At 43.4% G+C, this 24302-nt stretch overlaps 1 protein-coding gene across 1 annotated transcript in view; it reads left to right on the top strand.

The window, feature by feature from the left end:
• TRPC5 (transient receptor potential cation channel subfamily C member 5) overlaps positions 1–24302 on the top strand; it is an 89444-nt gene that overhangs the window by 9938 nt on the left and 55204 nt on the right. Inside the window, exon 2 of the mRNA XM_071757605.1 lies at positions 17754–18152. Coding sequence (XP_071613706.1) covers positions 17775–18152 — 378 coding nt within the window. The 5' untranslated portion in view covers positions 17754–17774. The remainder of the gene's footprint in view (positions 1–17753; positions 18153–24302) is intronic.

Below are 24302 nucleotides of genomic sequence, written 5' to 3'. Positions count from 1 at the left end.
CAGACTGCTGAATTTTCTAGTCTAGATGGACCACTTCTGTGCAATGGGGGTGCTGGAGACACAGAGGGGTGTTTGAAAATGAGAAAGTCATTTATTTTGACAATGTCTGTTTTCATAGATGTCTGGAGAACAACTCCAATTCACAGGAGTGCCCGAGTCCATGGGAACTGATGAAAACTACAAAATAATGGACTGTTCATGGTGGAAACCCAGTTGTCTGTTCTCATTAGACCAACCTAGTCTGTGTTAGTAGCACTGCTGGCAGGGGCTTTCATTCTGGGCAGCTGGGGAGACCTTATGGGGCAGGAAAACATGGATTTAACCCTTAGGAAATACTGGAACCCAACTGCATGTGATTGTTCCAAGAAAGAATCTTACTTGTATGTGTTACAGCCCAGGAACATACCCTGCCCATGACCTGAACATCATCCTCTCTCCTGCATGTCAGTATAATCTTGCTGAGCACCCTCCAATGTTTCCTATAACCAAGACACTTAAATTCCTGCATACAGATACATGGTCCTGCAAATCTGTGCTTTATTTGGTCCTAAAGCTCCCTTGCCCCACACATATAAGCTCAGCAAAGCACCAGTGATGCATGGTTAGAAAAATACTCCTAAACTGGTACTTCTCTGTTTTTTTGGGGTGCTGAGCAGGGAAGACAGAGCCCAAAAGTGAGTGTGACAATAGCCTGACTCCAACCTTAGGAGGCTTTGGGGCTGCAAACTGAAGAAGTTCAGTAACAGATAGACCACATCAGTGGTACATGAAACAAGAAGCAAAGCCTGGAGATATTTTGATGTGCTACCAAAGCTTTGCAGTACCTTCCCTGCTGAGTTAGGGGGGAGTTTTCATGTGTGGAGTCCAGACAATGGCATCAGCCCCAGGTAAGGAAGCAGGAAGGAGTCCTGAAGAGTGGCTCCTCTTTTCAGCTTTACCTGTGCAAGTAGGAATTGTGTCACTGAAGTCAGCAAGAAAAGTGGATCTGCATGAGCAGAATGAAATTCAGAGTGGGTAAGATGCATTGGGCTGAAGTAATGAAAAGGAAGAGCACAGTAAATTGGTAACTAACACTGGAAGGGAGAATAGGAAGGAAGTTGAAGGAGTGCTCGAAGTATTTTCTTGCACTAAGATGACATATAAATATAGAGAGACTTAATTAGGAGAAGGTTACTTGAAATCTCAAAGCCAGCTATCAGCTTCTCACTTTCTCACAATATTTTGTTAGAACCTACTATAAAAAAAAGCATTTAATTAAAACAGATTTATTCATCCAATCACGCAGGCGTTACAGTGAGACTCTCTTTCTGGAACGTGGGTCTTTTTTGTTCAGCTGAAGGAAATGAATAGTAGGATGGAAAAGGTATCTCCCCTGCTAGCAGGCAGTACTCATCCCCTGTACCTTAGCATTGGGTTGTCCTCTGTCTTTGCCCTGAGCCTGGCAGGCTGCTAACACACCATGAGCTTTTGTCCAGCATTTTATGTGTGTGAAGGGAGGATTTTCCCAGAGATGTTTTCACTTGCAATGCTGTAGTTGCTTCCATTGCTTACTGAGCCTCCATTGTGTGCCCTAAGGATTTGCAGTCCTATGCTAATGCAATACAGAAAGTAGAGTCACCTTGACTTCACATTTATCAGCTTATGCAAGTGCTAACCTTTTACTGCACTGCAACAGAAATGTCATTCCCGTGCAGCCTGGAGATGACAAACAAACAGCTTCATTGTCAACAAGGGGTTTGGGAGGCTGGCTGGCTCCCTGGCTGGTGCAGTGGCTTTGGGAGGGCAGCTCTTGTCAAACAGCATGCAGAACAGAGTGAGCAGTCTTGGTTGTCTTGTCTTTTTCTTTGTTTGGTTTGGGTTTTTTTCTTTTTTTCTTTTTTTTTTTTTTTTTTTTTAATCCAGGGAGGGCTGCTGTGTGTTTGCTTATTTGTTTCTTTGAGTGGTCTCACCTTTTTCAGGCTGTAAGGAGGGCATACTTGAGATGTGCTGAATGTTCCATGTGGCATTATCTGGAGTGGTATAAGCAGCTCAGACTGTGGGATCCATGGCAGGAGTGCAGCATCCCTAGAGCTATCACTGCCCTGTGTTTTCTTTTATAAAATGTTGGAAGTCCCCAGAATGAAACTGGGGAAGCATATTTGCCTTTGACTTTTTCAATGTGAAATGTCAGCCAAGTAACATTTCTGGAACCAGGGTAGCCAGGCAGGAGGCAACAGTCACCCTAGAGCAGCTTGGACCATCCTGCTGAGGATTTACAAGGAGACTCAGTAGCTTGCCTGAAACGTATGGGAGTTGTTGGAGGATTCCAGTCTCTTTCACCCAGACCTTTGACTCCTTCAGCTCCCCTTGAAGGCTGTGCATGGAGTCTTGGCTAAGTCAGCAGAGGTTTGGGGTTGGTGTTAGTATGAGCATGATGTGTTGGGCAGGCTTGTTGCCTTCAGAAGGTGCCTCCCTGAGGGGGACACCTGACCTAGCACATGCAGAGTGAGCTTTGAGTGCTGCTGTCATTAAAAGTACCACAAAAAACCTCAAAGCCCAAATAAAGGGAAACCAGGCAATAATCCTCATGGGGAAAAAAAGAAACTCTTTCAAGGCCCAGATATACCCTTAGCAAAATATTTTGATTTTGCCAAGGAAAGAAAGTCATCCGTGACTGAGCGAGGATGGACTGTTCTGTGACATCCTAGGGATAAAAGAAAATCCAAAGTACTAGGAAAAAGAAAGACTTGAGGCTGAAAAGCATCTGCAACTTGGAATCCCTCCAGTTTGCAAATGCTGAGTAAATGCCACTTGGAGGCTCAAGGCCTGGCTGTGGGGAAAGGTGCAGGGACTCTGGTGCCTTCCTTCCCACTGCAAGAGCTGATGGGCTGGAGGCAAGTAGGCATCATGGGGACAAAGAGAACACCAGTGACAGGGCCAGCACAGGGTGGAGTGCACAAGAGTGTGCTGGGGGGTGGTTGGGTCAGCAGCAAGCATTACCTTTAATTATTTTAAGGTAGAGCTTGGAGCAAAAGCTGTAGTCACCATGATAATATGGGCAGAGCCCTGGGCTTCCAGTTCTCCTCTCCCTCATCATGCATCCTCCCCATGGAAATACAGAGGCAACTAGTAGGAAAAAAACCCCATACCAACAACCAAACAATCTGTGTGTTCAAGTAACTGCTTTCTAACACACAGAGAAGTGCTTGGATTCATCCAGAGGGGACACTTACTGAGCTGGCATGGAATGAATTAATTGTAGAAGATTGTGTGATTGTCTTTTAGGAGACATTCCTGAGTGCATAGGATTGAGCAGAGACATTTAAGAGAAGTATCAACTCTCACTCCAGCTGAATACACCCCTCTTGCAGGATGAGAGGCTGGCAAAGGAGGAGGTGAGTCCCTTGCACAGGGAACTGTAGGGCTGAGTGGCAGCAGCAGCATCCCTTGCTCTTTGAGGGGAAAAAAGTAGTACTTGTGCTCAGGTGGACAAAGCCAAATAGGTGAATAATTAAATTTGCCACTACCTAACATCAAGGAACCCTTTGTGGGAATGGCTGATGCCCTACAGTTTTCCATGCCTGTGTGTAGCTGTGTGAAAGCTGGAGGGCTGTATGGGGCTGCTTGGCTCAGGTTCTGCAGGCTGCTGTTCAGGGTGGAGATGCTGCACAGAACTGTGTTTGTGGTTGACAGGGGTGTTTGCTGGTAGTAAGTTCTGCACTGCTGTGTTTTGATCAGAAATCAGTAAGGTTGGACTTGAACTGTAGCTCTGAAAATAGCTCTGGAAGGAAGGAGCCAGACCTGCTGGGCCAAAGGTATGCAAAGAAAGCAAATAGCAAGCAACTGGCTTAGTGCAGTTTTGAAAAAATGGAATTGTCTTCACTGACAGCAAAATCAAGCCCAAAAAGAGACTGCAAGGGCTCCTCAGAGAGCTGGAGAGCATGGGGAAGTCTGTGCTGAATCTGCCTTCCCACCTGAGAGCTGTGCCTTGCAAAGGTTTCTGATGGGGAGAGGATGAAAATCTCAGAGAAGCAGGGACTGAAGAAGCTGAGGAAAGGCAGTGAAGCCAAATACTATCAGATTAAACCAGAAGATACTTCTGGTCCCTCGTGGCACTCCAGAACATAAGGACTAGGAAATGTAACCTCAATACTTTGAGAAGAATTCATCAGTGTAAAAAATACATTGTTTTATTTATTTATCATGCATCTACTAGCTGAAACCAGCTACTAAATACAAAAGCTTCATCATAGTAACAGAAACGAACCTGAAAAATGAGAAGGTCTTGAGAAAATTGTGGGCCTGAATATTTTGGTGAAGCCAAACTAAGTCCTGTATGTAATAAAGTTATTAGAAACACAGGGTTATCCCAGAGAGTCAAAGAATTAATTTTAGCTGTATGGCAACAAACCCCCAAGCAAGATTAGGCTCAGGATTTTAATCTGGGACATATCCCATCTAGGGACAGCTCAGAATTTAAGGGAAGTCCCCATTTTCCATTGCAGTGATGCATGGAACAGATCATGTCTCCCATCAATAGTCTTTTTGCAGTCATTTTTTTTGCTGTTCTGTTATGAAAACTTGATTGTGGGTAATAAAATTTAATGGCCAGTGTTCCAAGAATGCTAACAGCTAATTAGATGAACAAAAAAACATGTAAAATGGAATTTTTACTAACCATAGAGCCTGAAATTATAGAACTGTCTGTGGTCGTTTGGCCATGCCTGTTGAAAGTGTGAGTGAAAAAAATCCCCAGGTCTTCATTTAATCTCTTTATACAATCTGGATTTTGCCTTTTGGGTCTGTTTTTCAGTCAGACACTTTATCTGCTTTATGTGGCTGGGAGGAACAGCACTGACAGGATCTTGCAAATGAGAGCTGTGCAGAGAGAGAAAGTTATCAAAGCTGGAAAGAAGGCGAAAAATAAATCCCAGGAACAGAAGACATTCCTGTTGCAGCTACCAAGACCTGGACCTCTGGGTGTCCTTACCTGTAGCCACCAGTGTTGCCACATGCTTTAAATCCAAATGAGAGAAGCAATGAGAAGTGTGGATATAAAAAAGCTCCCCTGAAGTCTTCCTTCCAAACGTAGTTGAGTGGCTGAGGTGTGAGATGGAGCTGGCCCTGGGCTTCCTGTCCAGAGTTGGTAGTGTCTCTTGCTTTCCTTTCCTTAGAAAATGGGGGTGAGATACTTTCTGTTTTGCAGGGACCCCCTAACCAGACAGATTTGCAGGAGGAGGGTTCTTAGGCCCAGGGCCTTAAAGAAAAAGGGAAAAAACTTGAAAGTAGTGCAGGTCTGGTAAAAGAGATGCTGTTTGCATTTCTTTCTGTAGCCACAGTTGTGACTGTGCTTAAATAAGGTTGTCTAGTGTGTAACATGTTTTTGCAGCTGATTTTAAGCTCTGCATGGCAGTAGTAGAGGTGTCTCAGAGTTGAGAAGCTCTAGCAGGCCTTGGCTGTGAGTAGGGAAATGCATTTCTCCTCTGCCAAAAGCGGTGTTAAAGCTGTGGCTGTTTTAGCTGGTGGAGTCAAACGCATCTTCTCCTGCTCCATGTGAACAGGAGTGTGTGATATCTGGCTGGAGTGGTTTAAAAGAATTACAAAACTGTCTTCATGAAGAATACCCAGTGATGGTTCTGCACTGTATTGACTGATGACACTCTTTTATAAATAGCAGAGCAAACAATCCCTAAAAGTGTGTGTGGGAGTCAGTGTACAAAATGCCCTGACCTGCCTGGTACCAGAGCAGAGCACAAAGACATCCCTTGCTGCATGGACCATGCTGGGTCTTTTTTTTTCCTGGCAGGAAAGGGCTTACAGAGGAGGTGGTACCTTGGCCTGCAGAGAAGGTTTGGCATGCCCCAAATCTAGCAATCTTGGTAGTGTCATGTCCATGGGCTCCAAAGCCCTATTTCTCCCTGCTCTGCCCCATACCTTAGATCTACAAATTTTGGCTTAACGAGATTTTTAAACTTAGATAATCTGGGACACTTTTGGTCTGGTTTGAACATCAATGAAGTTCACTTGGTGACTCACACTCTATTTCACACCCTAGAGGCTAGAATTTTTTCTTTTCCCCCCAGAAGAAGACATTCTCATGCAATTATTGAACTCCCAAAGCTCAGGGCTGAAAATAAACCCCAGCAAATGTGTCTAGACTCCCAAGGAAGTGACAAGCATGGCATGACTGTCATCTGGAGTAGTCTAGTCATGCAGGCTGCAAACAGTTATGGAGAGCACACAGCCCTGGGGAAAAGTGCTCTCCTGGAGTGAAACAACTCCTCAGTACCCAGCCGAGAGGGCCTTCAGGCTCACAGGGCCTTCTCAAGACCTGCTCAGCCCTGGCTGCTGGTGGGGTTTATCAGCCTCAGTCTTAGTGCTAAAGCAGTTCCTTTCCCTGACTTTACAGATAGTGCATCACTGCTCCATTGGCAGAGATCAGTATCTTGTAAGCCATCTGTACTGTAAGAAACAATGCTGTCTTGTCAGGGAGATGGTGAGAATGATATCCTACATGTTGTGTATCTGTGATTTAGCATTTCTGCACAGACATCCAGGAAAATCAGGCACAGAAACAGCACAGCAAAAGGTACATCAGGATGCACATACAGGAAGAAATCCCAAGAAGGCAATAACAAAGACATCCTGCAGGTAGATGTTGTTCAGTTAAATTAAGCAATTCCTCACCCTTCTCCTTTGCAGCCATCAGTGCTCACTATTCCTTTCATGTGCAATAAATCACAATTTTTGATGTATGTCTGCCATGATCTGACCTGTATGTTTTGTAGAAGCTACTGCCTTGGAGGGACCACACACTGTCTCATGCCTCATTCCTTTGCCTGACAGAGATGTCTGAGAGATGCCCAAAGGACAGGAGGGGGACAGGGGTCTGTGGCACCCCAGTAACTCCTGGCAGATTTCCAGACACCAGGGCTAGCTGGAAGCTAAGAGAGGCAAAGAGCCCTTCCAGAGCCTTGGGGGGGAGAGATCAACATCAAGAGAGGAAGAGAAAACTAGGAGAGACAGCCGTGGTAATTAACACTTCAGGGGTGAGTTTTATTAACCCACAAGATCATCCTCTCAGCAGAGATCAGACAGGGGAAAGTGAGAAGTTGTGTCAGAAGAGACTTGAAAGGCAGGAGGAGGGAGGAAGGGAGGACAAGGACATCAACTTGGGAGGGAAAAAAATAATGCCCTGGACTGGTCTGGGAGTCCAACAGTGAAGACAGACCCAGGGGCAAGGTATTTCTTAACTGTTTTCTTTTGAAAGTTTGCAAAACATTAATATTTGAAATAGTTTATTCTTCATTAGCATAATTAAGAATACACACGTCTAAACTCCCTGCAAACAGAATTAACAAATTAGCAGGTGCAGGAGTTGGGAAGCGAGAGGTTTGGGAAAACAGAGCTTGCAAATGTCGGCATTAAGTAGAGCAGTGAAATCGTGCCAAGCCCTATTTATGGATTTGTGCATTTCCTTTGCAGAGGCCACTCCTGCAGGCAGGGGGATACAGCTCAATTTAAACACGAGCCCCCTGCAGTTAGGCTGTTGCTGAGCCTAAAACTGAGAGCACACCAAATAAATCTCTTTTGAAGAAAAACTGACGAGCCTCACCTCAGCTGTCTCTTGAAAGCTGAGATATCTTGAATGAACACTTAGCTGAACAGGGAAGCAAACTGCAAAATTAAACCCAAGGGAAAATTTTAGAACACTATCTTGAAGAAAGAAAATAGAAAATAATAAAAAGAAAGGTATGATTAAGTTAGACTGTAGAAAGAACTTGTGAAGGAAGAAGAAAAGCATCCTGTGCCCATGGGAGAAATTCCCCTTAGACCACTGACTGATTTCCAAGACAGCATCCTGCAGATTTTTCAGTGTGGGACAGAGTAGCCCTGTAGAATATTTAAAATAAGTTGTTTCCCTAGTAAAGAAGGACATTTCCATTTTTTATCATCAGCCTTTCAAGGGATAGAACTGCTGCCCCCCATCAGGGCATGGACTCCAGGAGAAGGGAAGTTACTGAGACTGGAAAGGGGTGCCAGAGGCTTTTTCTTGCTGTCCTTTAAAAAGTACTTTTAGATCTGTGGCAGCTGAAAAGCCATATAAGAGATGGGTGTTATTATTGCTGGTAGCCAAAGGGCACAATCTAAGTATGAAAAGATTAAAAAAATAACATGGTTATTCCTAAAAATCTCTGACCCAAATCTCTGACTTTATAAGAACAGTCTAGTAGTTGAATAGGCAAGTTTTATACTGGAGAGATTATTCAGGAGCCCTATTGGGGCATTAACAGAAGCAGATCTATGTATCCTATGCATTTCTTTACTTGCCAGCAGTAGAACAGTGTTAGTCCTTTTCCATTCTGCTTTATGTCTGTGCAGCATTTTTTGGTATCTTTCAGAGTCGTATGCTTAATACTGTTGAGAACATTTTTCCATTCTAAATAAATGTGATTATAGCTCCTCCAACCTTTCTGTAGGTTTTTTAAAACTGTCCAGCTTGCAGTTCTAGGATCTTTCCTGAGCTATCTTAATGAAGTAGGATTTGGCTTTACTTCTTAATTTTATCTGCAGACTACTCTGCTTATCATCATTGTCAGGGGATGCTCCCTCCCATTTTCTTTCTATGATGATTTCTCTCTTTTTTTGTTTTTTCTCCTGTATGGCATTTCTGCCTCCCCATAAAATAATCTGCTTTACTGCACAGCTGAGGCAGTTATTTTGTCAGGAGACTTTCTCAACAGAAGTGGCAGTGAAGGATGGTAGGACCAGGCCTGTCTGGTGCAAAATCACGACTGAGATAAATTGTGAGTACACAACCATTGCAATCTGTAATGCTTCACCTCCATCATTTTAAAACGGTGCATTCATCAAGAGCTTTTGCTTGTACAAATCTGTCTTTTTCTCAGCCACCATCCAGGTGGCTCAGGCTGCAGGATTTGGTGGTGAGATGTGCCTCAACCACCTGAGCTGCATTCAAACCCATCACCTGCTCAAAGTTCTTTGAATATTTTGATTTTTCAGAATTTCCTTCCCCTCTCTGGAAGCCCCTCAGAAATTCTTCTTTCTCCTGTGAAGGTTTTAGGAACAACAGATGCCTGAGAGCTTCTTCCCTTTCCACAGAGCATGGGCACACAAGCAGCACAGCCAGTCACTGGTCCTCTCCTGGGAGCAGGCACGGGCTCCTGAGCTCTCTTTTTGGTCTTCTCAGATAACTGCGAAATGCAAATGATGTGCTCACTGCCCTCGGGGCACGGATTTCTCGTGTTCCTGTCCCCAGTGCTCTGTAGCTGCAGGGAATTTGGCTCCTGATCACTCGGTATTTACCACAGTTTGGAAACTCACCCAGGGAAACAATATTCATGGCTCTTGCACTTTTTCATCTCCAAAGTGCTGCAGTGAGCTGTTGTTTAAAGCAGCCATTCTTTGTGATTGGGAAACATTTATGTGAAGAACGTGATTTTTTTTTTTTTTTTTTTTTTTTCTTCTCATCCTTCCAAGAGCCTCCAGTCTGGTTTGAGTGACAAAATTAAGAACAAAACTAAAATGAAGCCAGATCTAGAGTGAGTACTCTACAGTAACCCTGGAGACTGTCAGGGTAGGGGCTGCAGGTGATGGCTGCTGGGGTCTGACTCCAGTTTTAGATGAAACAGTTCCAGCAGAGCTTGTTTAGAAATGGTAACTGATAACCACTAATAAATCCACTCAATACTGACCCAAGAAGCAGAGCCTCAACAACTGTCACTGTTAGTTGCTTATAGCTTGCTGCAATTGCCCTTTCCTCATCCCAACAACTGTGCCACAATCTTGGGATTTTCCTTTTCTGACTGGGTGGGTTATTTGCAGTTTCAGCCAGGCTGAGGCAGGTCCAACACTCCCTCCTGCCATCAGCTCTCCTCCAGACAGTGTTCACAGATTATCTTGTTGATTGAAGAAATGATTACAACGCTCGTTTTGCAGAGTGAGAACAGGGGGAAAAAAAAAAAAAAAAAGCAACAAACCTCTCCTCACTAGGAACAGCAGCCAGAGAGGACAAGCAGCAGGCACAGAACCAGTGGACAAGGAGCAGGGAGCTGATAATGATGCTATGGCATATTAGTGCTGCATTAGCAGATAAGGCAGCAGGGCAGCTTGCTTGTCAGTGTTTCTCAGTTTGGTTGACATCTCTTTTTTATTATTATTTGGTGGAAAATGAATAGATAGCCCATCTCAAAAGAGTAGGGGACAGAGCAGTGATGTGAGGCAGATAGAAGCAGCTTTTCTGTTCTGCCTGCATTTGCAAAGATACACACTATGAATACATTACAGGGCTTTTTTTTTTTTTTTTGTAAGCTCCTCACAATGGTTTTTGTTTATTCACACCTGCAGGATGGGTGTGTGGAAAGAAGTAGAATTGCAAACTGTAAATACTTCATTGTAAGAGTAGCTAAAAGCATATGCTGCAGCCCTTCCATCACAGGAAGTAATTTGAGTCATTTCAGTAGCTCAGACTGATTTTTGTGGAGGTAATACTGAAATATTTCAAGGATAGGTCAATACTTCCCCCCATTTGCCTCCCAAATTGGAGCTTTGCAGTTGGCTCTGTACCAGAGGATCTTTCTGTCATCCTTTGTGTTGACTTGCTGGAAGCTGTGTGTTGCTTTCAGGACAGATGAAACCAAATCTGGGCTACCTAGACTGACAGAGAAAAACCACACTGACAGAGCTGGAGACCCAGAAGGATGTTGCCTGTGAACCCAGGAGTAGATGTCCTGTTTATTTTTGTTCAGAGCACCTGAAGTCAAACATCCCAGCAACTTCCCTGGCATACAAACACTGTGCATGTGTGCACAGAGCAAATTCACTCAGATAAATTCAGGCAAGCTTGGTATTTGTTTTAGCTGTCATCTCCCTAGAAAAGTTCTGTTTGGTGTTTGAATTCACCTGCAGAGGCTGAGCAGCCTCATCCCAGGTTGCTCACAGGCTGTAATGGGTTCTGATTTAAGCCCCTAGGTCTAGGATTGAACAGATTCACATGAAACACTGCAACAAAGCTATAATGAAAGTTATAATGCAAACCAGGGGCTTCCTAATACTGTGTCCTTGCTGACTTTCACCCCTAAATGATGTCACTATCTCCTGGTCAGGCACGAGGCCTCAAGAGTCATGTGTGATGGAGGAGCAGGCAGCAGAGCTATGCTGGGCTGAGCCAGGCAAGGACAAATCTTTTCCCACCATGGCAGGGCAGGTTCATCCAGAGAAGTGTTTTCCTATGCACAGTTAAAACTCAGGGCATTAACTCACCTGGATGAATTAAGCAGCCTTCCCACAAAATGTAGTGACTCTGTATCTACTAAAATGTTCTTACACTGTTTGTTTTAAAATACAGCTAAAATAGAAATTTAAGAAGGTTCCCATTGAGGAAGAACAAGTCACAGATGTACAAACTTAAATCTCTGGACAACACCTTTTTGAAATACCTTTCTGCTGAAGAGGACATCAAGTTCAGTAGGTGAAGAAGGAGGACAGAGGATCACTAGGAGCAAAACAGAGAAGAATAACTTCTCAGGGTTGCTACAGGTGATCACTGCTAGCAGTGAATCAGCAAGTACAGAATTAAATCCATAGCTGGCTTGCAGAGGAGAACAAGGAGTATCAAATGTTTCATCCTTTTTAAATGGTTAGGCTTATGATGTTCTTTTCTATGGTCAGGTCAGTCCAGATGTGAGGAGGGCTTGTGAGCTGACAAATGTGTCAGTTTTGTTTCCAACTACAGCAGTTAGAGACAGCAAAAATCTTTTCCCTGCAAATTTTCCTTACTCGCGACTGCAGACGAGTGTGGTTATAATGGAACTTTGCACCTCTCCAAAATGACATCTTCCTTTTCCATCCTTAATGCCAGCCTTGGCTACCAGCTGGCTTGGATTCTGCAGAGATATGGTGAGGTGGAGCCTTGCATCCAGACACCCCCTTGAGAAACCCATGGGATGTTTCAGGCCAGTAGAGCTCAGCCTGACACCAGGCCAGTTTCATGGTGTTCTTCTCTCCTGGTTCTTCTGCTGCAGTCAGCACTACAGCATGGGAGAGCCTTTCAGCTCCTCAGCAAGACAACATGATTCATGTCTGCTGCATGCTGGCTTCCAGGCACTCCCCAGGTCTTGAAGCATATGTGCTGGAGTGCTGGAATGCCATGGTATGTAATGACACTCTCTGAATTCCTCTGAAATCCATCCATAGCTGTGCTTCTCGATTGAGAAGGCAAGGTCAAACCAAGTGCTTTGCACATGAAGTGGAAAGTGGTGAATTTTGCAACGCTCCTGGCTTCCTGGGCAGGTTGGTGCTACAGAGTCATCCTGGCTCTCAGTAAGACTGTGTCCTGCAGAGAGAGCTTATTCATCTAGCAGAGGATTCAGCTGTGCCAGGATTCCCATCCTCCAGCTTTAGGCGGTCTCGTACATGTCCTGAGCTGACATGGCTGAGGCTACAGCCTGACTGAGAAGTGAGTTGGAATCCTAAGTTCTAGTTAGGACCACTGATTGCTCAGAGAGGAATAAGCTCTTTCTGAGGCCCAACAGCTTACTATGTGTATGATATTTTTTGTAATAATATCTTAATGTACACACACATACATTTACACACACACACACCCATATGCAGTTGGTCATGACTCATCAATTGATCTTGCAGCAGAAGAGAATTATACCCAAGAGATGGCCTTTCCAAATCAAACATATATATCTTAGATAATTGTCACCCTCTCCAGGAAGTTAAGAATTGCAGCTGGGACTTGAGTCAAATTATGACATTTTGAGTTACTGGCAAAATTTTTCTTTTGCCTTCTGTGGATTTATAATCTGAAGTTTGAGGTTGTCTTTCTGTAGATTTATAATCTAAAGTTTGATGCTGCCATCTTTCACAAACGCTTCTCAGATGAGAAGGTTACATGCAGTACCCCAGTGACTGTGTATTCTTAATTACTCCTGAAGTGATGATGAGTGATAAACGTTCTAAGAATTTTTCTTCTCAGGACGTATCCTCCAATGTGAATCACAAATGACTGCAGCCTTGCATTTTTATCACCCACTCTTATTAGAGCTCTCCTTTTTTACTCATCATGGGCAGCAAAACCAGATTACTCATCTTCAATTTTATTAGCTGTCGGTTTCTCATTCTCATGTTGTACTGCAAGCCTGCAAGTTTTGGAAAGCACTTATTCCAGGGGAATGATTTACCTTATACAATTTATGAGCTAAATGTAAACTTCCTGAAACCGTGGGACCTTTGCTGAAGGGAATTTACACAGCCATATATACAGAAGGTCATTGCAATTTTATAATTTTAAAATACTTCCGAGGTTGTATGTTTATTCAGCAGTGGCTCTTTTTGCATTTAAAAGCAGCAGGAAAAAATTCTGCTTCTTCAGAGCAAAAAGGTGGTGACTGTGATGCAGAGACATCATAAGAAGTGGTGAGACTTAGGGTTGCAATCTGGTCTCCGTGAAAAAAGCCATTTTCTGGAGCAAGAGGGGCTCTTTGCAGAAGAACAGGAATTGCAGAACCTTGCTAAGTCAGTTTTATTTCCTCAAACTGTGGGAGGTATAAGCTCACTCAGGCATTGTTAGTAAATAAGATCTAGAGCACTTAAAAGAAGGATCCAATCACAAATTCAGTTGGTCCATTAACTACACGTAATATTATTTACCTAAGTGGCCCTTCTGGACTATTTCATAACTCGGGTTTATAACCTTTTTAAAAAAGATCAATATTACTGAGCACACAGCTTCTGAGCATGATGAAAAGACTCAGCCTTTTTTTGCAGTTATGGCCCACTGTTCCCAGACCTGCAATCCAGATTAGAAATACAACATGAGGAAAACACCCTCCCTGAAATACTAAAAAAAAAAAAAAAAAGCCTTGGAGAGAAGGTTGGAAGGAAGCAGTGAAGCAGTCAAGCGTTGTGCACGAGATCAGTTCTGTTATTGGGCTGTTATAACTGGAAAACACAGGTTTCCAGCACACAAACCCTTCTGCAGACTGGAGAGAGAAGTGGCAGTGATGTCTGAAGCCACACACATGGTTTTGCCAGTGCCTCAGAATGATTCCCCAGTGGCAGAGAACACCCATCTGCCCTCTCTGCAGCTTGGCAGATGGGGTGGTTTTGTTGTCTGCTCCAAGGTGTCACAATGAGTCCCATCAAGTGGGAAAGAAAGGTCCCTCTTGCCTGCTGAGCTGGGGTGCAGGATCTGCTGTTTGGTTTGTTTCAGCTGGGAGCACTGAGCTCTGACAGCCAAATTCAGTGTCCCTACCAGTCTCAGCTGCTTCCATGACACAGGATGCTCAGCAGCAGTGCTGCTTTCCCACCTCTTCATCAGCATTGTGAGAAGCTGAATGATGATAAAAGCAAATCAAAGCCAGGAAGAGATGGTTTTATAACGGGCCAAGTGACAGCAGGGATGTAAACTGGCACTGGTTCCCACCCTTTCAGTTCCATTCCTCTCTCTTTTCTTCTGGTCATTGTGATGCCCCTGAGACAGTGGCACAAGGAGTGTGTTGTGTGTGTGAAGTGGGAAGTGAGGGATGGGGTTCAAATGCTTGCAGATCCTAAAAACATTTGTAGTGAAAAGTCATGAAATTTTTAGGAGCAGAAGGTAGTGCTGCTGGGTGACCTTTGCCTGTCTCTCCATTAACCACCTCTCTAACCAGGGGATGCCATTGAGTGCTGCTTTTCTTTCTCCTGGCCATCTCCTCACTGCCCCCCTTGCACATCACTCTAACCTATGTGCAGTTTTCATGATGCTTTGTCTCAAACATGACACATAAGAAAGGAGAGTTAATTTTCCTTTCCTAGGGCCCAGTCCAGCAGAAAGAGATCCCACCTGTGGCTGTTGTGATGCCATTTCACTGTCCAGAGTGAAAAAAAGTGACCTTGTTGATGCAGGGGATATAGATAGGCCTGAACTAAGTGTTGGAAGATGCAGAGAAATTTTTTTGCAGGGTTGTAAAAAACATTTTGTGTTATTAGACAAAGTAATGTGGCTGGAAACCTTCCTTCCCCAAACCAGACAAGCTGTTCCTGCCAGTTATGGCTGCTTTTCAGGGCCTAAAGCTCTCATTTCTGTGCCAGGCAACACAGAAGTGCTGTCAGGCTGAAATGGCTTGAAGTTTTGGTCTAATAGTTCAGGGAGAAGGGTGACCCACCTGGAGAGAGTTGGCAGAGTTCAAATTGTGTGGTAACTTCTCTTCCCCTGGTGTCATATTTTTATGTCATTCTTTTCCTTTTTCTACACCTGTTTGTGCTTTAGGTATCATCACTGTGTTACCCAGTCACCCCATATTGTCAGATGTGTTTGCAATCTGGCATTGGCTGGAAAAAAATTCCTTGCCCTAAATATTAACCCAAATAGGAGAAAATGCCTCTCTGCAAAGAGAATTCATATAGAAAATGTGTGTTTTCAGGCACAGATTCCAAAATTTTACAGTGGCTGTGGTTTTGTTCCCTCTGCCTTTCAAGTGCTTCAGTTACCTACCCCTTTTCTTACCTGGATATTCATCAATATTTTTGTATTTTTGTCATGTTTTCACTGTTAAGTGTGTGAAGATGTGCAGATGGATGGGATGATGAGACAGGATGAGAAGAATTCAGGGCAAATAATTCATTTTGTGAGTCTATCTTGTTTGCTTTTTTTTTTTTTTGCAGCTTCTTATGTGCTTGAAGTATTAACAAAATGCTTTCTGGGAGATGAGGTCTCACTGTGAAGTTAAGATCTCTGAAGCTTTCTTTTCTTCCCACAAAACTGTTGGAAAGGAAAGGGATCCAATTCTGGCATGATGTTTCATAAGGTGACATTTGTTATAACTCATTGCAAATGTTACTCACCATCTACAAAACATTCAATTAAACTAAAGAGCAATGAAAAATATCCAGTCCCACTTTAGCAGCTGCAGTTGTCACCAGAATCCCTCAGGTCTTTTAGAGCTAATAGATTTCCCCCTGGAGACCTCCAAATGGGCACCCAAGGACAAAATTTCCCTTCCCATTTGGGCTTCTCTTTACTTTCCCAAAGATCTCTTTGGTCCTTCCTTGTTACCAGACCTGATCTGTATCCTTCTGTGTCTTGTCCATATTTCAAGAATTGGCTGGACCCCTCAGGGGTGACATTTTTGGAAAATAATATTTGAAAAGAATATGAATGTTTGGAAAACGACCTGTATTCCTTAGTGCTTTTGAAATTCACAGCAGTTGGTTATATATGTAGTTAATTGAGACATCAACTTCTAAATCACCCGAAGTTGTTCCTGAGTTCTAAAAGCTTTAGGGGAGTAATGTTTCTTTAGAAAATGAGCCAATAAATTTACAAAGGTTTCTAATCAGATCCTAGGCCCTTCTGCCTCAAACACTTGTGTGTGTCTCCAGGAGTGAAGCATATGAGCTGTAACTTGGGAAATGTAACAAACAAAAACTTTTCTCTTATTTCTAGGAAACCAGGATACTAAGAGAGGGGTTTTTTTGATTTTTTTTTCTCCTAAGAGATGCCAAACTCGTTGTTACAGATCTCTGGCTCCTCAGGAAATTCACAGATGTAGCTTTGCTGTATGCTCCAACCACCCACTGTTCTGCAGTGTCACCTGGGCTGGAGCTCAGATCCACCCACACCAGCAGTACCAGGCCCAGTACCCTGGAGCTGGAGGCAAAATGCAGATGGGCTCTGCCCAACACTTGAGCACCTGGACCACAAGATCCTCTTTCTCATTATTTTTGTATAAAACCTCCTCTTTCCCCTGGGTAGGGCACTAAATTGGAACAAAACTCTGGCTAATTTGCTGCAGGAAACCATTGAGCCTTGGGCAAGGAAATGGAGTAAGTCATCCAGTTAGAGCTGCTGGTGTCTCCTGGTTCTGATCTGCTGTGGTTTATGGATGCCAAACAGAGGTAGATAACCATAGCTCCTTTTTTCCTTACTGTGAATAACTGTCCAGCTGATTTTCCTGTGGCTTCAGTCACCTGCTAGGCCCTGGGAAGGAGCAGTCATTCATCCAGTTTGCTGCACTTACTCTGGGGCAGGATTCGCTTCTCATTTTCCTCGACCACAAACAGCTGCACTGCCTCTGGACAGCAAGGGTGGTGGCTTTCCACATCAGCCTGTCTTAAGGTCCTATTTGTAAGTGAGGAGAGTGAGAAAATACTTAAAAACATGAAAGCTCTAAAAATAAAAGCATGACCCAGCCAAAGAGTAAACATTAGAGAAAAATAAAAACTTGTTCTATGAGATGGAAGCAGAGAAGCATCAGCAAGAATAATCACAATAAATCTTACTACTGCAAACAGGAGGATGTAAACCAGCAGTTCCCATCACTGAAAGGTCAGAGATGCTGAGGACCTGGCTCAGTGGGTAAAAAGGGAGGGAAATGAAAAAAAAAACCATCAAGTGGGAAATAACAGCAAAGATGAGAAATCCACCTATTTACACATGCAATAGATTATCCACATCCTGCTTCTGAACAGATAAAAGAAATCAATGGCATAAGTGTTTAAAACACTTAAAAATCTACCAAGAGGGTGTCATTCTCTGTACCTCTGCTGAGCAGCAGTGTAACCTTTATTTTTTCAGACAGCCTTTTAATGTGGGGTTGCTCAGGAGGCTGTGCTACAGTCACTGTGCTGAGAATCAAACATCTTAACAAGCGACCGAAAGCTTTTCCCTGCGGCAGTTTGTCCCCTGGGAGGGACAGATAGGGGCTGCTTGTCTGTTTTGTCACTGAGATGTGCTTCTTCTTCTCCCTCCTCCTCCTCCCCAGGTTGCCTGGTCACTATGAACAATGGCCCAGCTATACTACAAAAAGGTCAACTTCTCCCCGTACAGAGATCGGATCCCACTGCAGATCGTGCGGGCGGAGGCAGAGCTCTCAGCAGAGGAGAAGGCATACCTGAGTGCTGTGGAGAAGGGGGACTATGCCACTGTCAAACATGCCTTGCAAGAGGCAGAGATCTACTACAACATCAACATTAACTGTATGGATCCTCTTGGTCGCAGTGCCCTTTTAATAGCCATAGAGAATGAAAACCTGGAGATCATGGAGCTGCTCCTGAGCCACAGCGTGTACGTGGGGGATGCTCTGCTCTACGCAATACGGAAAGAGGTGGTGGGAGCTGTGGAGCTGCTGCTGAATTACAGGAAGCCAAGTGGTGAAAAACAGGTGAGTTGGGTGTTCCAGTTCAGTTTGAAGCTGTTGTCCTGTGTTAGGGACTGCAGAGAGATGTGCTGTGCAGGAGCCATAGTGCAGCTGTGCAAAGTCCTTAGTGTGGATCATTTAAAGAGATGGAGTCAATGTGGGCAGTCCTGTTTGGATCCTAACTTTCCACTCTGAGCAAACACTGCAATACTCAGTGTTTTCCATTTCACTCAGTCTTCTTTTCAGTCCTACAGTGCTTGTGGACATAGCAATTCATAGGTTGGTTTATGGATGTAAAGGATTTTGGGGCTGTCTGAATTGCATTACAGTCTGTAAATCCAAACCAGTGTCGTGCTATTGTGCTGATATGAAGTGGAATTGCTTTTCATAAGGAAATCCTGAAAACACACAAGTTTATAAATGACTGTAAGCAAGCATACAGTCTGCTAGGTTCAGTTCTTAGCCAGAGTGCAGATGTATCATCTTGAGCTCCATCTCCAGAGAGCTCTGGTTCAGAAATGCTGAGGCAGGGCATAGCATTACAGCATGAGCTAAGCTGCTGTATATCTGGCAGTGAACACCTACAACTTGTAGGAAGGATCCTTTGTTACAAAGCCAGCAGAGGGTTACATAGAAATCTTTGTGAAAGTCTGAATCCTGTCACTGCAACTGACATGCATCACACTGTACCTAACTTTTCTTCTTCTTTTTTTTTTTTTTTCTTGCTTCTTTTCATTTGCAAGTACTACTGCCAATAACTAGAGTAGTGTGTACACATTACTGACCACTGAGGTGTTTTGCATGTTCACATCTTAGAAAAGAACATAGAAAACTTGGATCATCCTTATCTATCAGGCCTCATTTTGATGTCTACTTGAACACTTGCTCTTTGTGTGAAAGAAGAAAATTCTTTCTACCAGTCATTCATCCAAGAAAATATTTTCAATGGATAGACCCCCTGAATACACAGATTTTCACTAGTAATTTTATGTAGCCAAAGCAAAAAATAAGGATGGACTTTGACAACGTTCATACCATACATCATCCATAATGTGTGGTTTAAGCACTGGAGAGATGAATCTATTCTGTCAGACATAAAAATGGAACTGATGACACTAGGTTTTAGTTTGACAAAATGTAAGTAGCAAAATACAGACCATAGGCCAACAGGACAGAAATCAGAAAAGAAGAAAACTTTTTTTCAGTAGCTTGAGGAACTGCCAGTAATTATTGCAGATTAATGACAAGTTTCTCCTGAAATGTCACGGAAAGCACGTGATGGGAGTCATGTGGATTTCTGCAAGATCTCTTGAATACCAAAACTTGTTCACTGAAATTCACAGCCTTGCAGACTTAACTGGACAGAGGTCCCTGAAAAAAGGTCAATTTATTGCCACTGAATTTCGGGTCCAACATCTCTAGCTCAGTGATATTTGGTAGTGGATCTGTTTCATTTTTCATTGTCTCTGTGCCAGTGTGCAGCTCTCTTTCTGTAGCCAGGTTTGTATCTGCTGTGAAGTTTACAACTTGAAGGAGGACATGTGTGTGGGAGAAGAGAGGCAGTGCCAATCTCAGCTTTATTTACAAGGTTTGTTACAGATTTCACCAGCATGTTTTAGACTAGTACTGACTTGATGCAAAATCCTATGTACAAACCATGATTAACTTCTCTGGCTGTGGTTCAGGTTATTCTGTAGGCTGCAGGAAGTATTTCTCAGCAGAGGGCTGTGGGACTGGACTTCATCTCAACAGTTTAGCTGATTGTTCATGCAGCAATGATTATTAACATTTATTTCATGTATGGTGATATAGTATCAAATGGAAAGAAGTGCTTATTTAAGCAAATTTGGTTAGATTCTGAACACAAGTTCCTGATGCTAATTCCACACCAGAACTGATATATCCTTTCTCAGAAAGTCCTTTGGGAATCCCATACCTAATTGCTTTCACAAAAAGCACTTGATAAATCTGATTAGCACAGCTTTGTCCTGATCAGCTGCTTCCATGTTCTAAGACATAGAGAACACCTGCTTTTTTGCTAGAGCCTTAACAAAAATTCACACTTGATGGAACAGTTTCTGTCTGGCTGAGAAATTTGTAAGGCAGTGTTGCAGCACTTACAGGTGAGCTTTAGGATAATGTATTCATTAAATGTGCACAAGGTTTAGTTTGCCTGAACAAACCTGAGTGAAAGCAGCTGCCTCTTTGTGCTGTGCCCTGACCAAAAGTCCAGCAGCAGCATCTTCGGGTTGCACTCTCTCAATACACCACCTTCATCCATCTGAGCCTGGGGGCTGTGAAAACCTCCTTGTTCCCATTTTCCTGCTGCCTGCCTCTGATTTGACTCTGTACCAAAGTCTTGTTTCTCTGGCTGCCAGGCATGAAGAGCTGTTCCTATTTGTGTCTGTTCACGTCAGCTCAGTTAATTGTTGTCTTTGCATCTCAGAAGCAGCTGCCTAGCATCACTCAGGATGAGCCATTTGCTGAGCATGTCTCTGCTCCTTCCCACAACCTTATCATCCAGCCACAGCCCTGACTGAAAATGTTAGAGGTTGCATTATGCCAGAATCTTTTGGGATCCCAGTGATTTGATCAAGTTAGCAAAAGATAAACCCAAAACAAAGTGGAAACCTGACCTGCACAGCAGCTTCACTCTCTGGTGAAAGAGTCTCTAAAAGGTGATGTGTCCTGGGTGCTCCACACTTGAGAGGAAGAGCTCTGCTTTTCCCATCCATAGTGACCTTTCCAGAGAGCAGAAGTAAATAAACTTTCAAACAGAAGTGACCTTTGGTGTGTTCCTTATGTAAGGAGGCTCAGGGTCTCGTTCATGATGTAAGGGACAGGGAGGCACAGATGAAGGGAGCAGGCAGCAGAGATGCTTGTGTCCTGTTATTAAGTGAGCACAAGCAGTCATTATTCTGCAAACCTTTGCCAGACTGCTGCTAAAGTGCCATTTACTGAAAATACCCTGACAATGGCAGGGGTAAGTCATAGGCAGTAACTATAACAACACTGCAGCCCTGAGCATAAGGGGGGTCTCAGGAGAGGAAAAAATTGCTCTGTTTACATGTGAAGCACATGAGAGCCAGGAGCATGAACCACTTCTCTCTAAAGGCTGCTACAAAGCACATGATAGATGAGTGTGCAGAACAGTGATGTGTTCAAGTTGATCTGGCTCCTTTTAGGTTTATCTCCAAACAAGGCTTGTGGGCTTTTTTAAGAACTTAAAATTTCTCCTGAAATCTGTTCTTCCCGGTCCTGACATCTTCCAGCCATGGTTCTGTGCACTGCTCTGGGAGTCTCTTGCTAAAAAGCTGAGGAGAAAGCTTCACCAGTCACAGCCAGGGTAACTCTGTCAGTGTGTGAAGTGTTGTCCAGAATGGGATGGAAGATGCCTTGGTGCAGAGGAAGTGGAGCCCCAGGCTGGGACACTGCAGTGTAGGTGGGAGCTTTGCTGACCTCAGCGGGATGTGCTCTGGACTTGGCACAGCACTAAGAGCTGAATTATCAGGGAAATAAAGGAAAATTTAATTACCTACTCAAAATAGATTAAGTAACAAAAGAGCTTTCCTCATTCTGTAGTTTTTCCAAGTTCACTTGTTATTTTCAAATGTTACATAATTTACTCCAACTAATCCTCTAAGCTTTTTTTAAAAAACATAATTCACTTGGGCTGGTCACTATATTGCTGATTGCTCACTTTGATTATAGGATAGTTTGGGTTTTTTTCCTCAATAGATGACAGACATTTGAGAAGCAAGAATATTTGTTTACAAATATTAAGAGGAAGGGACAAAACTAACATTGATGGCATCTGGATGGTATTCAGGCATTGCCTTTCCAGCAGAGAGTTTTAGTCAGGAAAGAAAAAGGGGGCATGATCTGATGCTCTGATAGTGATTGTTTGCTTTTCAGGACAGTGAAGAGGCTGATACTGTACTGTATAGGGGCAGGAGAGAAGGATACACATGTGGCAGGCTGCTTGGCTTGGCAATCCATGCTCAGGGCTGCCACATAATGCCTGTCATTTTATTTAGGTAAGACAACAAACCAGTGAATAATCACCAAAGAGGAGGTCTAGGTTAGAAATTGTAACAATCAGCACTCCCAGATGCTTATTGCCTTTAGGTTTGTTGAGTCAGGAGGCTCATCTCTGCTGGGGTAGGATGTTAAACTGCAAAATCATCTGTGCACAGGACAGGTCCAGTACACACAATGGCAAAACAACATTTTGTTCTGTTCTGGAGGTACACACCAAGACCAGAGATCTGGCTGGGGTCCTACAGGATTGCAATTAAGAGGGAACTTGCCATTATTTATTTTTTTGATCCAGTACTACCCCAGGAGCAAGGTTTTGTATATAAGAAGCCCATTGAACAAAATCTCTGATTGGATAAGGTTTCCTGTGTACTAAACTCTTCAGTCTTTAAGCATATTTTTTCCTACAAGTCATAGCAGATTTATTTTCTTTTACTGTACAAACATCAGTCCAGTGGGTTACGTTTTCAGCCAGGCTGGAGCCTTCTCCTCAGCTGCATTAGTGAAAAGCAGGACATGTATATTTGACAGCTCACATTTTCCTACATATTCACTTCACTTTCTATTTATCATTAGTAACAGTTGTGCCTTCCTGAAGTGGTGTCTGCAGCACAGCAGACACAGTTTGTGCTGACTGCTGAGCCTTCATCCTGTTCTTTAAGAAGCTGTAGTCAGTCAGCTGAACTCCTCCACCTTCACAGTGTACCCAGAAGCACCTTTACAGGGAGCTGTTTTCTTCACAGCAATCAAGAGCTGACATCAAATGTTTACAAAAGGATGGTACCAGCATCTCTCTGGTATCTGCCAAAATTAGTGATTTGCTTATGGCAGATGGCTCCAAATTAATCTGATTCACAGATGGGACTACAAATGCAATTCCTCAATAGTGAGAATAAAAAGAGAAGGGATCTCTGTATTTATGGCTGTGATTGTTTGTTTAAATGGTCCAAAGGCCTTCAGGAGAACTGATGAGGTACCTGTCCATATATCTTCCAAAAGGAGCTTTAAAAGCTTTACAGAAAGAAACCCTGGAAGGATGTGCTTGTGAAGAGGAAACTAGAGAGAAAAAAGGGAAGTTTTCAGTCTTAGTTGCTAATCCTCAGGCACTTGCTGCTGAAAGGTTGCTGCACTCGATAGCATTAACAAATTTAAAATTTCACCTCAAAAATCCTCTTTCAGATGAGCTGAGTGAGAATCTGCTTTAGTCTTTATGTAAATATTATAGATGAACTTTTAACTTTATTTTATGAACTTTTATAGATGAGTCTTTTGTGAGCCAGAAATTATATGTTGCATTAAACCATTTATTCTTGCCCAAATCCAGTAACTTTCTTGATACAATGAGGTTTAGCTTACTTTTTCCTCCTTACACAGGGTTCTTTGTTCTGTGTGCAGTCTGGTGCAGAGTTGAGCTCTTACCACCAAACAGCCCTTGATTTCTGCACACTTGCTGGTACTTATTAGATGTTCAAGCTCACTGCTAGCATTTCCAGCCCTGTGCTCTCACTGACAGGACTTTTTGGGGAAGTCAGATGTCTCAGGACATACAAGCCAGATTCTGCAGGCAATTAGAGGGGAGTTTTAGAAGCAGCTGATGACCTCAAGCCCTGGCTGCAGTGGTTCCTGTGGATCTTTCTCAGCTGCAGGTAAAGCCCACAGAGGTTCTTTGCAGCAGGTCCAGAGGAACTGGGTTTGTAGCTGTGAGAAATGTTATTCTGTCTCCTTCAGCAAAAGGTTTATTTTTCTTCTGGAGCTGAAGGAGAGATTTGTAGACTTGCCAGCTGAAATGCTAAGCCTTGCAGCAAGCACTGCCTCCTAAACCTACAAGTTAAGGATTGGTGTGGGGAGATCACTCACAATACAGGCTGTACAAACTCTTGCTGATGTGGTGATTTTAGGTGTTTTCTTTTTTCTGGAATATCAGGGATGAGGTGGTGCCAGCAAGCTTCGCACAAAGGTGTGAAATACAACAGAGTGATCAAAGCAAGCCCAAAGAGCAAGGCTCTGCACAGCCCTTCTGCAGTGTTAATCATGGCATAGCAGCAGTATTGGTGTTCTTCCTGGAGTTAAACAAGTTCAGCTGATTCAGGAAGGTGCTGCTGAAACCAGAGCATCTGGACCAAGGACAGGCATGAC

This window comes from Heliangelus exortis, chromosome 14, assembly GCF_036169615.1.
Source record: "Heliangelus exortis chromosome 14, bHelExo1.hap1, whole genome shotgun sequence".
Lineage (NCBI taxonomy): Eukaryota > Metazoa > Chordata > Aves > Apodiformes > Trochilidae > Heliangelus > Heliangelus exortis.
This window is presented reverse-complemented; position numbering and strand designations above follow the sequence as displayed.